Source organism: Rutilus rutilus (genome assembly GCF_951802725.1).
Source record: "Rutilus rutilus genome assembly, chromosome: 22".
Taxonomy (NCBI): domain Eukaryota; kingdom Metazoa; phylum Chordata; class Actinopteri; order Cypriniformes; family Leuciscidae; genus Rutilus; species Rutilus rutilus.
The window spans coordinates 31,430,588-31,451,427 of record NC_140227.1 but is presented as its reverse complement, the minus strand read 5'-3'; the positions used below and the strand labels follow the sequence as shown (position 1 = coordinate 31,451,427).

Below are 20,840 nucleotides of genomic sequence, written 5' to 3'. Positions count from 1 at the left end.
TTATTATTTATTATGCTATTATAGTATTTATTATTTTGAATTAGCTTTTATTTTTACAGTTTTTTAAATATTTGTAACTTTCTATATGGAATTAATTGTCATTAAATTAGTAACTTAATTTTTAGTCATTTGTATTTTTTCATCTGTATTTCATTTGATTTATTAATTATTATGAGTTAATTTAGTATTATTTATATGATATTATAGTAATTATTATTATTTTAAATTAGATTTATTTTTATATATTATTTATTAATAAAAAAATATTTTATTTTTTTATAATGTCCAGTTTATTTCATTTTAGTTAAAGGTTAAGTAGAGTTATTTGCTTTTGTAATTTTTTGACAGTTTTTTTATGTATTGTTACGATATATATATATATATATATTACAATTCCGAATTTTTTTATTTAACAATCACTGCTATACTGTGGTAAAAGGATTGCCATGCATTGCCTCGGTCAGTTTAATGCTTTAATAAATATAATGCATGATAATAGCAGGAGCAAAGTGCAGATTCACAGTGATTTACAGTAAAAGAGCGCATGGCATTCACTACAGTCCCAGCAGGGGCAACGGGGCAGGAGTTTCCTCTCAATCGCAGATCAAAGGCTGATTAAACAGGGCTAAACTGCCTCAGTGTGTGTGTGTGTGTGTGTGTGTGTGTGTGTGTGTGTGTGTGTGTGTGTGTGTGTGTGTGTGTGTGTGTGTGCGTGTGTGTGTCAGAGAGTTGCAGAACGATCAAAGTCTCTCCATGTCCACTGGCATAAAACCCCAGCCAGCAGCTGTGCTGTGTGCCAATGCGGTTCTGTGCTGCCATCAAGCCTGTGTGTGTGTGTGTGTGTGTGTGTGTGTGTGTGTTACCACATATGTGCAAATAACAACCCACAGTGAGGAAAAATCACTAATGAGATCGCTTTAATATCTTAATTGCTTCTCCTAGACAGCAATGACATTAAATCACCAAGACTGTTGCTTAAAGGGGCAATATTTAAGACTTTTCATGCATTAATTGCTTTTTTATCGCCAGTGTGTGAACAGCTTGCACTTAAAAACGAGATCTTCCCCGACTCCTTATGTTATCTATGAAAGTCTGTAGACTGATGTTTATATGAAGGACTCGGGTTGAAAATCGAAAGCATGTGACATTTACGCCCGAGAGCCTCGTATCCGTTCAACGACACACGAAACCAGCGAATGCTTATACAATGTTCAGGATAATACTCTGAAAGAGCCGTTCTGCTGTAATGTTAATGTGTGTCATGGATTAATTCAAACTATAGTCTCATAGTCAGATCTATATAGTCTACAGTCTCAAATATACTTTATAATCAGACTATCATAACTGTGTGATTTTAATGAGCTCATCTGTGGACATGATGAATCTCAGATCCGCTGTAAACACACACACACACACACACACACTATGATCAGATGCTTCTGAACTGATGCTTTCTCATTTCTGTGTGTTTATTCTGTTATTGAGAGGAAAGATCAGCACATATTTACATATTCATCTAAAGTCGCTCTCAGCAGTGGACGGCGTCGGGATGTTCGTTAACAGTATATCGCTGCAAAAGTTTTTATTTTTTACTTCTATGTGATGAACGAGTGCGAGCGCGAGCAGTCAGAGCTGCAGTTCCACTGAACAGCCACCGGTGGCGCTATAACACGGGTTTCTCAATTCTACATAAAGAGCTTTTAAAAGTCAAATTCTACATAAAGAGCTTTTAAAAGTCAAATTCTACATATAGAGCTTTTAAAAGTCAAATTCTACATAAAGAGCTTTTAAAAGTCAAATTCTACATATAGAGCTTTTAAAAGTCAAATTCTACATATAGAGCTTTTAAGTCAAATTCTACATATAGAGCTTTTAAAAGTCAAATTCTACATAAAGAGCTTTTAAAAGTCAAATTCTACATATAGAGCTTTTAAAAGTCAAATTCTACATAAAGAGCTTCTAAAAGTCAAATTCTACATATAGAGCTTTTAAAAGTCAAATTCTACATAAAGAGCTTTTAAAAGTCAAATTCTACATAAAGAGCTTTTAAAAGTCAAATTCTATATAAAGAGCTTTTAAAAGTCAAATTCTACATATAGAGCTTTTAAAAGTCAAATTCTACATAAAGAGCTTTTAAAAGTCAAATTCTACATATAGAGCTTTTAAAAGTCAAATTCTACATATAGAGCTTTTAAAAGTCAAATTCTACATAAAGAGCTTTTAAAAGTCAAATTCTACATAAAGAGCTTTTAAAAGTCAAATTCTACATATAGAGCTTTTAAAAGTCAAATTCTACATAAAGAGCTTTTAAGTCAAATTCTACATAAAGAGCTTTTAAAAGTCAAATTCTACATATAGAGCTTTTAAGTCAAATTCTACATATAGAGCTTTTAAGTCAAATTCTACATATAGAGCTTTTAAGTCAAATTCTACATATAGAGCTTTTAAAAGTCAAATTCTACATATAGAGCTTTTAAGTCAAATTCTACATATAGAGCTTTTAAGTCAAATTCTACATAAAGAGCTTTTAAGTCAAATTCTACATAAAGAGCTTTTAAGTCAAATTCTACATAAAGAGCTTTTAAAAGTCAAAATGACATCAAAACTGACCCCTTCACTTTATAAACATCAATTGCAAGAAATCACATTTTTACCATCCAATCAAATTCTTTTCCCTCATTGAATCTAAATTTTCCTCTGAAATGCATCACATTAGAGAAGGAAAATGTTTTGTATTAAACCAGTGTCATTTTAGCATTATTTATATGATACTATTTATTAATATTTTGAAGTAGCTTTTATATTTTCATTTTAATTTGAGTAATTTTGTTATATTCTTTTATCATTATTATTAGTACATATTTCTGTAAAGCTTCAACGTATTGTTATTTTATTTTCTTAGTCATAGTTCTTCAACTTAAAAAGAGTTCACTTAGTTGCCACAACAACATTTCTAATTGTCATCAGTTTTTTATGTTTTCATCTAATATGTATATTTTCAGGTTATTTGAGTTAAAGATGTTTTTTAATAGATTTAGTTACCAATATCATCAACACAGTCTAAAACTCTAGAAACCAAATCTTCAATCAAAGCCTGAGATCTCAATATGAACATTTCTCACACATTCATTTCACACTCACCCTAAAACTAAGTATGAAGCTTTGTCGTATATGTAACTCATTTCACACGGTTTATGCAACAGTATCAAAGACACACAACACGACGAGTTTTGCACAGGGAATCTAGTTTGTGTCTATTTTCATTACTCCGAAAACACAAAGTTCATCATAAATGGATCATAAGTGTGAAACTCCATTAAGCGTGTGAGTGATGAAAGAGGAAAGAGTGAGCGTGACTTTAACATCAGCGGCTCTGAAAGCCCAGCAGCTGCAACTCATTGATCGAATCAAGGCTTTTCACACTCCAGATAAAAGAGTGTGTGAAAAACATCAGATATCGCAGCTAAATCTAATACTCGACGCTGTGGAACAGATGCTTTGGCCTGAATAGAGTCCAATGAATCTCGCAAAACACACATTGATACAAAGATTTTAAATTATATATTGCATAAAATAAATAGAGTGAAACTATCTGAGTGTTTATTTGTGCAATTCTGTTTAATTGAAGAAGAATAAAAAAAACACTCAGAAATTGCTAGTAAATTTCACAAATAATTACAAAGAAAAATCTAAAATATACTCTAAGAACGTTTTGCTAACATATTTCCTGAAAGTTCAAAACGTCCAGTTTTTTAAAGGAGTCATAATGTTGTTTTAACTTTGGTACCCAATGCTCTATTATAGTCTTTCAGGCACTTCTAAAAAAGAAAAGTGGAAAAAAAATCAACACAGAGCCCCTCAGACCCTTATTTCTAAAGGCATTATTGTCTCGCGAGATCTGATGCGATGTTTTGGCTGTCGTGGACGGTCATTATAATAATGCAAATGAGGGGCGCGTTGATTGGTTGCAGGAAGGAGGGGGGTTGACACCGCAGGTAACTTCAGCATCATTACAAACTGACATGGCGCAAGTTGTCAGAACCCGACCCGGCCGCGACATATGGGATTCAACCGTACATGTTTGAGCCGGACTCTGAACCAGAGCTGGAAAGGGAAGATGTAGAGTTGTTGGATGCACGTCTACATCAAGATGTCTCTGAATGGTAAAGACAATCATTTTGACTGAGACATACATTAACATCAGTTCGAGCAAAAACGTGTGTTGCTATTTTCTCCCACATAAATTTACCTTTTATTTAATGTAGATTACATTAACGGAGATGTAGTTTTTTTTTTTTTATCAGCTTACAGTGGTTTTGAGATTTTTACTATCATGTGGTGTTTTTGCCTTGTTTCACGTTGTGGTTATTTAGACATTCAATATGTTTCTTCTTTAGACATGCAACGTGATGTTATACTTGCATTTAAACAGTTTTAGCCACTGAGCATGGACTCCTGTACCGTCACTACTGTAGCTGCTAGTGTAAAACAAAGTGGAAAGATGTGGCTAGCATTCGTAGAGTCCATTCCCCGTGTTTACCTCGAAGGTAAAGTTACATACAATAGCCGCATTAGCAGTTAGCTGCTATTTGTTAACCACAGTAGAGCAATAAAAACACAGTCTTACCTTTTCAATTTCTGGCAAGTCCCTGATGGTTGGGATGGCACCTTTTCCCAAACGGAGCTTCGAGGCCAAGTTCGCCTGATATTGCCCCAAATTTGTAAATGATTCCGGTGTAAAATGTTTAGCACACACACCTAACGATACGCCACTTGAAAGAGTTGTTGGGACAGCGTCATTAAAAATGAATTTCATCCACTGTTCCCTGATAGTTTCGTCCGTTTTTGGTAGATAAAACACATTTGCATGTTGTTTGTGGCAGTCACCCACAGAGCATCTCAGGTGTGCACTCGGTTTCTCCATCTTTCGCGAGTCGACTAAACTGAAAACTGAATCTGAGGGGGAGAGGGGGAGAGGGGCGGGCTTCCCGCGGCATAGGTTTGCGGTGTCCATATTTGGTATATCCTCCCCCGTCTTGACGTCAAGAGGGGGAAGAAATCAAAATCTCGTTTTTTCGTGCGCGTGCACGTGGCCTATTTTACAAACCCTGAGGTAAACAAACGCTTCACTTTTAAATATCGGCTTCCCGGCCAGTGTACAATCATTATGCAATCATAACATACATTGATTCTCGTGGAAAAGTGAAATTTCTACATTATGACTCCTTTAACTCTTTCCCCGCCAGCGTATGCTGTTTAATGCTTGACGATCGTGTTATTTTCATAGACTGTACATAAATATGGACGTAGTGTCCGTGACGTCACCCGTAGGTTTCTGCAGAAGCCTAAAGTGGGCGTGGCCGACCGTCGCCATCTTGGCAGCGTCACTCCCGGATTTATTTATTTTTACAGTCAGACGATGAGCTGAGGTAACGTGACGGCTAACAGACAGCAGACAAACGGCTAATGATGACTAATGACCACAGCAGCGGGAATCCACCTGTCACTCAAACGTGGACACACCCTTAATTATGCAGAACTTTAAGGCTTAATATAATTTAAAAAGATGAGTTAAAAAAAAATTCACCCTCCTCACAGTCGTCATGAAGGGCAACATTAGCTGTATAGACCAAAGCCACTTTTTGCTCCAGGCTGTAAACATGTTTATTTCTGCTGTAAAGTTGGGCATTTTAACATGCGGGAGATGCAGATTTGACTCACTTTTGCAGCCGGTCTCTAGTGGCCAGTCGATGAATTGCCGTTTAATTCACTTCCGTGTTGGTTTCAAGAGAGAGACTGGGGCCCTGTCCCAAATGGCACCCTAAGCACTCGTGGTCTACGCAAAGGTGCGCATCGAGGGCACATATCGACCGCAAAGGGGACACTCGCAAACACCCTTCTGAGGCCTAAAATGACAAATGGGACACCCTACGGTCTCACGGACTTATCGGACACGTGGCAGCCATTGTAAGTCCACAAGACCGAAAGTGCATATGAAGTGTGCCATTTGGGACAGGGCCAGGGAGGTTATTTCACATGTGTGTCCGCAACGCTTCTATCGCTTGTTTCTGCTTCTTCTTCTCCTGTGTTTTGATCAGGAGATTCTGAACTCTTTCAGTAGATGTGTAACAGCGCCCCCTACAGTATAACACTGGAAACACGGACTGACGGAAAACTTTGTCAATGGCGGGGAAAGAGTTAAATGTTTTTTATTTTTGTCTGGATATATGAACTAAGGGAACATTCCACTTTAAAATTGTGCAAGTGTTACTTTTGAATGTTCTCTGAAACAAGCAGCAACATTTAAATAATGTAAGATGAACTAAAACCTTTCAGAAAAAACGTCCCACGAATGACGCTGACGTTTTGAGAACATTATTAAAGACAAAATAACTTTGAATTAACGATACTGGAAGAACATTTGCCTTCAAAGTTCTGGGAACGTCCATTGAATTAAACTTGCAATTTTGACGCAAAGACTGAAATAGTATTAAACTTCCAAAAATAGATTTTTTTTACAGTGTTGATGATGCTAAAATTAATCACTATAAAAAAATGTTGCTTCCTTATATTTTTAAGTACAATCAACTTGGATGTGTAAGTCATTTCAACTTAAATTACATTAAACTGACTTGGATGTGTTTAATCTTGTATAACTTAAGTTATAAATTGCTTAACTTATTTTGACGAGTTAAAGCGATGGAAAAACACATGTTGTCACGACTTATAATTTCATTTTTCACAGCGCACTTCAAAGAGAATCTAAAGACAAGGACAAAGGAATTAATTATCAAATATCTCAATGCAAAAACAACAATAACAAAATTTAATTTTCTTCATGCACAGTGTAATTTCTTGTATTTTCCCGGACATGTTTCCGTCAGCATGTGTGCGGATGGTCATGTGTCTCGGGACGCCTGTGGGCGATTATTACCCATGACCCTCTCTGGGTTGAGTGCTGGACCCCTGTGAGTCAGTGAACAGCTGAAGGATTCTGGGAAGGATCTGCAGTCAAATGAACACCAGTGACTGCCGGCCTACAGGGAAGAAGCTGAGAGGGAAAATGAAGAGCGGATGATAAGCATGCCAGAGAGAGAGAGAGAGAGAGAGAGAGAGAGAGAGAGAGAGATGTGCTGAAGTCTTTGTGCAGTGAAGTGGGACGTCTGACCGCTGTCGTGACAAGAGCGCATTCGGAAATGCCAGAAATAATTCCAGCTGTCTGAGACCTGCAACCAGCCAAAGGTTTTTGATACGATGCTAAACAAAGAAATACTAGTCTTAAGCATAATATACAGTAAGATCAAAACTACAAGAATAACTGCAAAAAAATGATGTTCTTCCTCAGTATTTCTGTCTTGCTTTCCAGCACAAATGAGACCCTGGATCACAAAACCAGTCACATGGGTAATTTTATGAAATTGAGATGTATACATCATCTGAAAGCTGAATAAATAAGCTTTCCATTGATGTGTGGTTTGTCAGGATAGGACAATATTTGGTCGAGATACATCTATTGATAATCTGGAATCTGAGGGTGCAACAAAATCGAAACATTGAGAAAATCTCCTTTAAAGTTGTTCATTTATGTTCACGATTGTGCTGCACTCACTCACACAAATACATGTTTTATATATTTACGGTAGGAAATTTACTAAATATCTTCATGGAACATGATCTTTACTGAATATCCTCATGATTTTTGGCATAAAAGAAAAATGGATAATTTTGACCCATACACTGTATTGTTGGCTATTGCCTCAGATAAACCCGTGCGACTCGAGACTGGTGACGTGATCCAGGGTCACACACATCTAAACACTCTTAAATCAAGATGCATTTACTGGAGAAGCAAAATTACTTAAGATATTAAGTTGTTTTCTGAAAAATGCATTAAAAATGAAGTGAAGTTTATTTTTCTTGCCCCACTGACAGATATTTTTTCTCAATGATGATTTTTACATTAACCAGGACTTAATATCTTTAGTAAGTTTGCTTCTCAAGTAAATGTATATTAATTTTATAGACATTTTTATAGATTTTAAGACAACGAGGTCATGATTTACTAAACCGAGTGAACGAATTCTTAACTTTGGCCACGATATACAGGCTATATTTTTGTCTTGACTTTTTTTCTCAGAATTGCGATATATAAAGTCAGAATTGATATAAAGTCAGAATTGTGTGTTATAAAGTCAGAATTGTGATATAAAGTCAGAATTGCGAGATATAAATTCAGAATTGCATGATATAAAGTCAGAATTGATCAAAAGTCAGAATTGATCAAAAGTCAGAATTGCAAGATATAAAGTCAGAATTGCTATAAAGTCAGAATTGATAAAAAGTCAGAATTGATATAAAGTCAGAATTGATATAAAGTCAGAATTGATAAAAAGTCAGAATTGCGAGATATAAAGTCAGAATTGCGAGATATAAAGTCAGAATTGATAAAAAGTCAGAATTGCGAGATATAAAGTCAGAATTGCGAGATATAAAGTCAGAATTGATCAAAAGTCAGAATTGCGAGATATAAAGTCAGAATTGCGAGATATAAAGTCAGAATTGATCAAAAGTCAGAATTGATATAAAGTCAGAATTGATATAAAGTCAGAATCTATCAAAAGTCAGAATTGCGAGATATAAAGTCAGAATTGATATAAAGTCAGAATTGCGAGATATAAAGTCAGAATTGATCAAAAGTCAGAACTGCGAGATATAAAGTCAGAATTGATATAAAGTCAAAATTGCGAGATATAAAGTCAGAATTGATATAAAGTCAGAATTGATATAAAGTCAGAATTGATCAAAAGTCAGAACTGCGAGATATAAAGTCAGAATTGATATAAAGTCAGAATTGATCAAAAGTCAGAATTGCGAGATATAAAGTCAGAATTGACAAAAAGTCAGAATTGCGAGATATAAAGTCAGAATTGACAAAAAGTCAGAATTGCGAGATATAAAGTCAGAATTGATATAAAGTCAGAATTGATCAAAAGTCAGAATTGCGAGATATAAAGTCAGAATTGATATAAAGTCAGAATTGATATAAAGTCAGAATTGATCAAAAGTCAGAACTGCGAGATATAAAGTCAGAATTGATATAAAGTCAGAATTGATCAAAAGTCAGAACTGCGAGATATAAAGTCAGAATTGATATAAAGTCAGAATTGATATAAAGTCAGAATTGATCAAAAGTCAGAATTGCGAGATATAAAGTCAGAATTGATAAAAAGTCAGAATTGATAAAAAGTCAGAATTGCGAGATATAAAGTCAGAATTGTGAGATATAAAGTCAGAATTGCGAGATATAAAGTCAGAATTGCGAGTTATAAAGTCAGAATTGATAAAAAGTCAGAATTGCGAGATATAAAGGAATTGCGAGATATAAAGTCAGAATTGCGAGATATAAAGTCAGAATTGCGAGATATAAAGTCAGAATTGCGAGATATAAAGTCAGAATTGTGAGATATAAAGTCAGAATTGCGAGATAAAAAGTCAGAATTGATAAAAAGTCAGAATTGAGAGTTTAAAAAGGCGCAGTTACCTTTTTTTATTTTGTGTTCTGCTGTGGAAACAAGCTTCCATATTAAACAGACACCTTTACTGATATGAAGCTGTAATAGTCAAATTAATTAATCAACAGCTCTATTAAGAGTCTAAAAATGCATCAACGGTGCAGTGGTATAAATTAATTTAAATTCCCATCACTTAAAATCAAATTAAATTAAAATGTCCATTTGCACTTGCTCAAGAAAATAATAATTCTGTGCTATTTTTAAGAGCTGCAGAAAGCAGTGAGTGAGCAGGGGTCTGTTCATTAGAATAATGCAATTATGAACGCATCTCCAACGACGAGAGCTTTAATGAAATGATTGTTTTAGTCGTAATGAGCTCTGAAAATCATGCATATACAAAACCACCACGAGACATTTGAGCGTGTCAGTCCCGGGTTACACGAGTCTGAGCTCACAGTGAATCAGGAGCGTCTGCCTCCTGTTCAGAGCTCAAACGCTCAGCTGATCTCACAGCGTTCGGGTCAGAGAAGAGACCCGACACTCGCCCTTCATGACTCAAACAGAGCGGCTTTACTTCAGTCAGCACACATGGGCTATTAATCTAGACGTTAAAGGGATAGTTCACCTAAAAATGATAATTCTGTCAGTAATTATTCGCCCTCATGTTGTTCCAACCCCGTAAGACTTTCGTTCATCTTCAGAACACAAATGAAGATATTTTTGATTAAATCTGAGAGCTGTCTCACTCCTCCATAGGCTTCTCTGTAATCGAGATCTGCCATCCCAGAAAAGTTAGTAAAGACAATAGTCCAGTGACTACAGCGGCTCAACCGTAAGTTTATCAAGTGACGAGAATACTTTCTGTGCGCAAAAACAACAAAAATAAAGACTTTTTTGATGCGTGTGATGCTGGCCAATAGAGAGCCTCCGTTCTGATGTACAACCCAGAAGAGTTGAATAAAGTCGTTATTTTTGTTGTTTTTGCGCACAGAAAGTATTCTCATCACTTGATAAACTTACGGTTGAGCCACTGGGACTATTTTAAACATTGTCTTTACTAACTTTTCTGGGATGGCAGATCTCGATTACAGAGAAGCCTATGGAGGAGTGAGACAGCTCTCAGATTTCATCAAAAATATCTTAATTTGTGTTCTGAAGATGAACGAAAGTCTAACGGGGTTGGAACAACATGAGGGCGAATAATTACTGACAGAACTTCCATTTTCGGGTGAACTAACCCTTTAATAAAACAGCAGCTATTTCAACATAGGTCTTCAGAAAACCATCTATTAACTGGTGCTTTAAAGAACCTAGAATAAATAATATCTTAATGTCTTAAAGTCCTCCTGTAGTCCATCATTTTTTCCCTTAAAACTCATCTTTGATCACCATAATGACATATTTAAATGTTTTTCCTTGAAAAAATTTCTTAAAATAGCTTGAATGTAACTCGACACCCTCGCCTCATTTAGTATACGTGGTTCTATGAATATGCAAATGAGCCCCGCCTCCACTCACTCACTCAGCTCAGAGATCCACTGGTTGACGATCACACGTTGATCTGATTGGTTACAAGGTAGTTTGTGACGTCAGAAACACCAGCGATTTCAAAGCGTGTGTTTGAGACTGTCTTTGGTTCACTGCAGTTTTAAGGAGGAAATACTCAGCAATGGTGTCGACTTATGAACTTACACATGCTTTGTCTTATGAATCCTCACTGAAAAGAGTCATGTGATCACGGTTGGACTGTTTACATGGCAGACGCAAATGCACGTATTCGATTCACATCAGATTTATATTCACATATGAAAAGATGCCTGAAACTGATCTGAGAACATCTGAATCCAGGTGCATTTTTCCTGCTCACGTGTTCGTGGGTCACAATCTGGAATTGGGTCACCTGAAGGATGTAATGTAAATGCGTCCTAACATTAGTGCAGATTCACTTAAACACCTCGAATAACTGTTGAATAAAACACCAGACGGCTCTAATGCAGCCCAGAATGACATGAACTTCATTAGATGCGGCTCTTCACTGCAGTAAAAGCACATTTTATACTTTTATACGACATGCGCCACTGGCACAACGTGTGTTTGTCACAGTACTTTTAATATGACTTTTAATAGCAAAGTTTCCCCTCAGGCAGCGAGATAAACTGGGTTAATATACTCTCTCCTCAGTCTACGCCAACCATGACCATTGTGTATGTGTGTGAGTGTGTGAGTGTGTGTTTGAGTGTGTGAGAGAGTGTGTGTTTGAGTGTGAGTGTGTGAGAGAGTGTGTGTTTGAGTGTGAGTGTGTGAGAGAGAGTTTGTGTGTGTGTGTGTGTGTGTGTGTGTGTGTGTGTGTGTGTGAGTGTAAGAGTGTGTATGTGTGAGTGTTTGTTTGTGTGTGTAAGAGTGTGCGTATGTGTGTGTGTATGTGTGATTGTGTGTGAGTGAGTGAGTGAGAGTGTGAGTGTGTGTGTGAGAGCGAGTGTGTGTGTGTGTGTGTGTGTGTGTGAGAGTGTGTGTGTGTGTGTGTGAGAGCGAGTGTGTGTGTGTATGGGTATGAGTGAGTGTGTGTGAGAGTGAGTGTGTGTGAGAGTGTGTGTGAGTGAGTGTGTGTGTAAGAGTGTGTGTGTGTGTGTGTGTGTGTGAGAGAGAGAGAGTGTGTGTGTGTGTGTTTACTTTGCTCTAATATAATATAATCCAGCAAAAGCAAACACTGAATGTCAGAGTTTCCATAAACATAAACAATAACTGCAGAAACACGAGTGCTGTTTATCGGCACATTACAGAGCTCTGCTAAACGAGGAGTCGGGACGCTTGACACAATTAACACTAATTACTAAATCCATCATTAGTAAGCTCAGCCTAAAACAAGACACCTCGGCATAACGTCATTCCTCCCGCATCCCGGGAGCATCCCGAGACCATCCCGAGAGCATCCCGAGACCATCCCGAGAGCATCCCGAGAGCATCCCGAGACCATCCCGAGAGCATCCCGAGACCATCCCGAGAGCATCCCGAGAGCATCCCGAGAGCATCCCGAGAGCATCCCGAGACCGTCCCGAGAGCGTCCCGAGAGCATCCCGAGAGCATCCCGAGACCGTCCCGAGAGCATCCCGAGACCGTCCCGAGACCATCCCGAGAGCGTCCCGAGAGCATCCCGAGAGCGTCCCGAGAGCATCCCGAGACCGTCCCGAGACCATCCCGAGAGCATCCCGAGACCGTCCCGAGAGCATCCCGAGAGCATCCCGAGACCGTCCCGAGAGCATCCCGAGACCATCCCGAGACCATCCCGAGAGCATCCCGAGAGCATCACGAGACCATCCCGAGAGCATCCCGAGACCGTCCCGAGAGCATCCCGAGACCATCCCGAGAGCATCCTGCGCTGAAGTCTCACAGGCCAATCAAACCTCATGATACACAAACAGGATCGTTGATTCGTTACACCACAGCGAACGCTTCGTTACTCGTCCGGGAAAGGCGATAATTGCCGCGAATGGAATCAGATTCAAGAATAGCATCCCATTACTAACAGAACTAACAGAGCCTGTGCTGTGCTCTCGTCCTGGAAGTCTCGGATTTGACATTTAGGAAAATACAAATGGGAACAAACGTTGCTAAATCTGCTATAGGCTTTCTGTCACAAAACCAAATCTTCATGCAAAACGCCACGAAAATGGAAGCATGGTATTATCACGGTACTTTATCATGGTACTGAATAATTAATGTATACATCGTCACATTTAAAAGAATACTATGGCATTACATGGTACATGTCCAAAAAAACGTTGATATCATGGTACACCGAGAAATACAGTGACATTACTGTAGCTGTTTAAAGGGGTGGTTGATTATGATTTGACTTTTCTAGCTTTAGTTAGTGTGTAATGTTGCTGTTTGAGCAGAAACAACATCTGCAAAGTTACAACGCTCAAAGTTCAGAGCAAAGGGAGATATTTGCTTTTAAAGAAATCACTTTTTAAGGACTACAACAAACGGCTGGTAGAGACTACACCACATTCCTCCCGGGTTAGTGACATCACCAACCCTAGAATTTACATAAACCCCGCCCCCTGAACACGATTTATAGATGATCAAGACAGAATATGCTATTCAATGACTAGAAGATAACTACACATCAGCTTCATAAATTCATCAACTAACCATTCAGAAATGTCCTGTTGCTTCTACATGTTGTCACTTCTTCTTGAGTCTCTCCATCATTGTCTGACTCCGGTTTGAACATAAAAGGCTAAAAGGTTTTGAAATGTTCAGTGTGTGTCTGTGTGAGGTAAAAGGACACAAGCTGTTGTAGCTCCGCCCCCTGCGCCGGGACCAGCAGCTCATTTGCATTTAAAGGGACAGACACAAAAACGGTGCGTTTTTGCTCACCCTCAAAAAGTGACAACTTTAACATGCTATATAAAAATATCTGTGGGGTATTTTGAGCTAAAACTTCACACACACACTCTGGGGACATCAGAGACTCATTTTACATCTTGTGAAAAGGGCATTATACCACCCCTTTAATAGAGATATTCTTTGGGATATGATCCGTCTTAGTTTGTCCCTTGTGTGTTTAAATTGTCTTTCACCTTGCTAGAAACACAAGCGTCCTCTTTTACAGACTGAGTTCACCTGGAGGCGAGAGCGGGAGAAAAAACCTGGTCGCTTTCTCACCGTATCGGTCCATCTCTCTCTCTCTCTCTCTCTCTCTCTCTCTCTCCTTCAGGAGGAAGATTGCACAGATTTGCTCAACATGAAAAGGCTCTTTACACCAGCGCTGTCCTCCGTCAGGGTCATCCTGCATATGAACCCGTTCCTCCTCAAATCCTGCTGTTGTCGAGTGATATCATCAGTACATGAGCGTGACCTCTCGTCTCAGGACCTGAAGCTCGGAAGCATCGATCCGTCCGCGAGACGACGGTCTGATAAGTGTGCGGATGTTCAGATATCATCGGCGCAAATCAGAGACACACAACTTTATCATTGAGGAACAACTGCTGTCGACAAGACGAAGACAGATTCTGGAGAACGAGACAATAATTACGGGAAAACTACCGAAGTACAGTGATGGTGTTAGATGGTATTATGATATATATACACTCACCTAAAGGATTATTAGGAACACCATACTAATACTGTGTTTGACCCCCTTTCGCCTTCAGAACTGCCTTAATTCTACGTGGCATTGATTCAACAAGGTGCTGAAAGCATTCTTTAGAAATGTTGGCCCATATTGATAGGATAGCATCTTGCAGTTGATGGAGATTTGTGGGATGCACATCCAGGGCACGAAGCTCCCGTTCCACCACATCCCAAAGATGCTCTATTGGGTTGAGATCTGGTGACTGTGGGGGCCATTTTAGTACAGTGAACTCATTGTCATGTTCAAGAAACCAATTTGAAATGATTCGAGCTTTGTGACATGGTGCATTATCCTGCTGGAAGTAGCCATCAGAGGATGGGTACATGGTGGTCATAAAGGGATGGACATGGTCAGAAACAATGCTCAGGTAGGCCGTGACATTTAAACGATGCCCAATTGGCACTAAGGGGCCTAAAGTGTGCCAAGAAAACATCCCCCACACCATTACACCACCACCACCAGCCTGCACAGTGGTAACAAGGCATGATGGATCCATGTTCTCATTCTGTTTACGCCAAATTCTGACTCCATCTGAATGTCTCAACAGAAATCGAGACTCATCAGACCAGGCAACATTTTTCCAGTCTTCAACTGTCCAATTTTGGTGAGCTTGTGCAAATTGTAGCTTAAATCACCTTTCTTTCCCATTCTGACATTCAGTTTGGAGTTCAGGAGATTGTCTTGACCAGGACCACACCCCTAAATGCATTGAAGCAACTGCCATGTGATTGGTTGATTAGATAATTGCATTAATGAGAAATTGAATAGGTGTTCCTAATAATCCTTTAGGTGAGTGTACACTATCAATGATTATTCATGTATCAGGGAAATCACATGGTACTCTATTTCAAATAATAAAAGCATGGCAATACTATGGTAAGAAATACAATAAAGACATTACTATGGTACATATTCATGGTACTTTGTTACATATCATGGTACTGGTTGATATGTTAATTTACCATGGTATTGCATGACATTGCATTTAAAAGATTACAAGTGCATTACCATGGTAAATGTCCTAAAAACATGGTATCATCATGGAACGTGACCCAAAAAACATGGTTTTCCCATAGTATGTGTTCGAAAGAATGTAGATATCAAAGAATACTGTGACATGAACATGAAATTTTGTTACATACCATGATGCTGAATAATTATGATATTAATTTACCGTGGTAGTTACATCATATCTTATGGCATTTAAAGAAATACAATGACATTACCAAGGTATATGTCCAAAAATCATGGTATTACCATAATACTTGTCCAAAATACTGTGATATCATGGTACTCCAAGAAATACATTATTACCATGGTACAAAAACATGGTATTACCATCAAACTTTGTTACATAACATGGTGCTGAATAATTATGCAATTAGTTTACCATGGTACTTGTGGCATTTAAAAGAACACAATGACATTACCATGGTAAATGTCCAGAAAACATGGTATCATCACATATAATGATGGTATTACCATAGTGCCTATACATAATACTGTGATATCATGGTACTCCAAGAAATACAATGACATTACCATGGTACGTGCTGAAAAGCATGGTATTACCACAGTATGCGTCACATCACGATACTCCAAGAAATCACATGACATTAAAAACATGGCGTTATTATGGTACTTTGCTACATATAGAATGGCATCTACGCTAATTTTAGTGTCTTTGTTTATCCCAAGGTTTTCCCGCAGCCTGCCGGATCCAGGCCGTTTCCAGATCTGATGAAGGACCTTCGCCTGGACCCGATGTCAATGCAGTGCTGAAGGGCCAACTAGTCTCTCCCTATGGAGGATCCCTTTCCCACTCTACAGATAACGCGTCGTCGGGAAAACTCAATTTGCGTATCTACCCCGAATTGATAAAATAAAATAAAATTCTGAATCAAAACTATAAGGAAACACCAGTAATTTGTTTAGGCTTGGTTTGTAGGGAATTCCAAACCTGCACACATATATTCAAACGCACATAATTATAGAACCCGTTCTTAATGCGCATCTGAACGCCATCAGCGTTTCTCACAGGTTCGCTGAAGTCTGTGTAGAGAGAATGGTGTCGTCTTGGCGGCCCTAATTTAAGGACAAGTGGTCGTTGCGACGGAAGCGAATCAATCAAGACTAACTTTAGCTGGAAAATAACTTTATTAAAGAACCGCTATAAAGCCAAAACAATCTTACGTTAAATTATACATTTATCTCTGTAAAGCTGCTTTGAGACAATCTACATTGTTAAAAGCGCTATATAAATGAAGATGACTTGACTTGACTTGACATATGATGGCACTGAATGTTTACCATATAATTTACCGTGGTATGCATGATGCTTTTTGGCATTTAGAAAATATTACATGGTAATTAAATGGTATTTGGGGATTTTTTCAGTGTTACAAATTCCGGTTACACTTTATTTACAGTGTCCTTGTTACATGTACTTACCATAGTAATAACAGTAAATGATGCATAATTACATGCAACTAACCCTAACCCAAACCCTAATCCTACCCTAACCCTATAGTAAGTACATGTAGTTGTACTAATACCGTAAATAAACGGTTACACTTTATTTTAAGGTGTATATTTATATTTAAGTACTGAGTGATATTAATTAGCAACATGTACTTACTATAGGGTTAGGGTAGGATTAGGTTGAGGGTTAGTTGCATGTAATTATGCATCATTTACTGTTATCACTATGGTAATTACATGTAACATATGGGCACTGTCAAATAAAGCGTAACCCAAATTCCGGTTATAAATGTTATAAAGAACATCATACCTAATGATATCGTCGTTGTGTCCCAGGTAAAACTTCTGTGTGTGTTCTCTGGTGTTGTAGACCACTCCGACTCCAGCCACGAAATACACGATCTCCTTCCCGGCGGTGTAGTACAGGTTATTCCTGCACTGATGTCCTCTGTATCCGTGAATCCACTCCAGCCTCAGCTGACAGCGAGGAGCCGTCTTCTCCGCCATGCTCTCGGGATCTGCAATGCTCTACAACTCACAGACGTGTCATTTAGCTGACTAACAGTGGACTTTCTACAGGGACGCTCTCTCTGGGGGTCAAGGGCACAGTGGTGATGGACTGGAACAGGCTTTCGGATCTTTAACCACCAACCCTATGGCACTGCCACCATTCAATGCACTCGGGAAGTTCATGCATGCATCATAACTGGAACATCGGCTGGGTCACCTGTACTGGGAAGGTTGTTTGAAGATCCCAATGGGTGTCATGAAGAAATCAGGCTAAAATCAAGAAAAAAATGCTTCTTTTTTTCTTTCCAAATTAAAGGGAATTCAACTACAGCATAAGATGAAACAGTCAAGAACAGTCAGTGGGATAGTTGGTTGCACCTACCAGCCATTGCATCAGGCTTTAGAGTATACAAGCCTTTAAAGAGAGCATGGTAAATCTGCATTACCATTCAAACAAACTAGCAGCTGATATATTGATCCAAATGCATCTAGAACATCATCTACAGGCTGGACACTTTCAGCACGCTGAGGTCTGGACGTGTTTAAAGGGTTGCAGAGACTTCAGGTCTTCAGCTCAAAGCCATCATGGTGTTAATCTTCTCTAAAGGGCAAAAGTCGGCGTGTTTGCCTCCCGGATTTCCGAAAATCTCCACGATTTCAACCGTGCACAGCGCCGACGATCAGATCTTACCCGCAAACGTCTTCATCTTCTTCAACTTTCGCCTAAAGCTCTTCAATTCCCAGTGATACTGAAGCAAACTCTTCCATTCCTCGCGTGATCCGGATCACTGGATCATCTGAGATGCAAAAACCCTCCTTCTGAACGCAGGAGAAGATCCGCGCGAGCTGCTTTAGGAGGATTAATCTCTCCACCGCGGAGTCAGCGCAGCGACGAGGGAGGAAAGGCGCTTTGAGTTGAGTTATTGGCGTAATAATTTGGAGAATATGATTTCTGGTTTCTAGTAACCTATTCGGCTTGGTTACTACGACGCCTTGTGGCCCGTTTCCGATGATGCCTACGAGCAGAGAGAGCGGCGCCGCGCAAAGAATCATGGGACTTGTAGTTCTAAACGGTTTCCAATGACGCTCAACCACACGAAAATGACTACAAATCCCATGAGCGCTCAGCACGCGCTGTCCGACGTGCTGAACATACGGGTCTTCTTACTATATATCCCTACTGAGAGGCACCAAAAAGATTATATTATATTATATTATATTATATTATATTATATTATATTATATTATATTATATTATATTATATTATATTATATTAGTATTTTTTATTTTAAAATATGTTATGTTATGTCATATTATATTAGGTTATATTATATTGATGTAATATTGTATTGTATCATATTGTATTATATTATATATCACATTCATGTTATATTATATTTTAAACAACAGCATGTATGGAGATATCAAAAGCATTTTAGGAAAATCTTAAATGAATGTGATTGTATTTCTAATTGTATAATTATTTACAATAATTTGAAAATAATTCGAATACGAATCCAGAAAGAATTTAAGATCAAATTAGATTTGAAATTTGATTATTAAAGAATTCCGAATTTAATGCAGCTATTGTCAATGCATTAACATTCCATTATGATTATGATAAAAAATAAAAAAATAAATAAACACAGCACAGCTGCAAATGTGATAGTCGAATGGATAAAAGCTGTGCTCGTGATGCAATCACAAACCTACAGTAGCGTGTTTGACGTGTGACTGGACATGTTCACGGTCACAGAGAGGACGCCGGGAAGGGCATCCCCAGCATCCCATAATCCCCAGCGGAAGGAAATCCCCACATCACTGATGCTCTTAAGACGGAGTCACGTGACTGGAGAAGAGCTCAGTGCATCTGTCGAGATCTTAATGAATGGAGGATGATTAACAGCTCATTTAACGGCACAAAACCCATACACACACTGCAGCTTTCATATCAGTTCATTAGTATAAAAAAAGACTACAGCATACATTTATTTTTAATGAATCATACATACATCACATTAATATTGTAAACACTTTCAAAAGATACTAGCTATATAAATAAAGTGAGTAAAATAACTTAGTGTTTTACGTAATGTCTGTTTCATTAGAAACAGGTAAGAAATGCTGAGTAGTTTAATAATTATATGCTACAGATCAACAGTCTCAGATCTATAACCATGTTAAGTGTGTAAAACAGTGTTAAATCCGAGTAAAATGTAAGTTGTGAGACTCTTGATAGAGGATTGCATTGCTTGTACTATCAGTCTCTTGGTTTAAGGTAAGCTTGAGTTAGCCTGATTAAATTACACTAGTAATCTGATTACTAACCAGCAACACATACACTCAAATATATGCAAGAAGGTTTATGCAAAAACAGACATAATGCCATTTAAATGTCATTAAACCTTTTACTGGCATCTTTTCCCTTTACTTTTAAACTAGATATCGAAGTTATTGATGTTTTTGCCCAGAGACTGTTCTTTCACAGCTCTCCTTTCCTTCGAAAATGTCAGATATGACACAGATCCCAAATGTGATTCTTCTCCCCCAGCGGGATAGAGGATGTGAACTTCCTTTAAGACAAAGCTGAAGTCACGTGACCGGAAGTCGTGCTGATTCCAAACGTTCTTGCGTCCGTCGCTGAATCAGTAAACCTCATGAACTAATCACAGACATATGGAGATCACAGATGGTGTGTGTGTGTGTGTGTGTGTGTGTGTGTGTTATGAGGTGTCCCCACGAAAGTTATACAGCAACTCTCACACACAGAAGGAAAAAAATAGATCTCTTTAATATCTCACTTGTATGGAGACTTTTCTAAAAGTTTGGGGTCAGCAAGATACACAGTAAAGCAGTCATTATAGTTTATAAAGTTCTAATTATGTATATTTTTCTTGGCTTGGATTAACCCCTGGAGTCGTATGGATTACTGTTATGATGGATGGATGCGCTTTTTTGGGCTTTAAAATCTCAGGCTCCATTCACTCCCATATAAAGCTGGGAAGAGCCAGGTTATATTTTAATATAACTCTGATTGTGTTTGGCTGAAAGAAGAAAGTCATATTCACCTTGGATGGCTTGAGATGGGTGAGTAAATAATGATTTTTTGTTTTTTTTTGTGTGAACTATCCCTTTACAAAATGGCAACCCGTGACGTTCTTCTCCTCGGAGCTGTTCACGACCTTGCCTATTATGT

General features: G+C 38.3%; 1 protein-coding gene across 1 annotated transcript in view; it reads right to left on the bottom strand.

The window, feature by feature from the left end:
- eml6 (EMAP like 6) overlaps positions 1 to 17,769 on the bottom strand; it is a gene marked incomplete at its 3' end in the record, with an annotated part of 73,959 nt that extends 56,190 nt beyond the window's left edge. Inside the window, exon 1 of the mRNA XM_084395852.1 lies at positions 17,444 to 17,769. Within this exon, the coding sequence (XP_084251978.1) occupies positions 17,444 to 17,640 (197 nt within the window). The 5' untranslated portion in view covers positions 17,641 to 17,769. The remainder of the gene's footprint in view (positions 1 to 17,443) is intronic.
- Between the last annotated feature and the right edge of the window lie 3,071 nt (positions 17,770 to 20,840).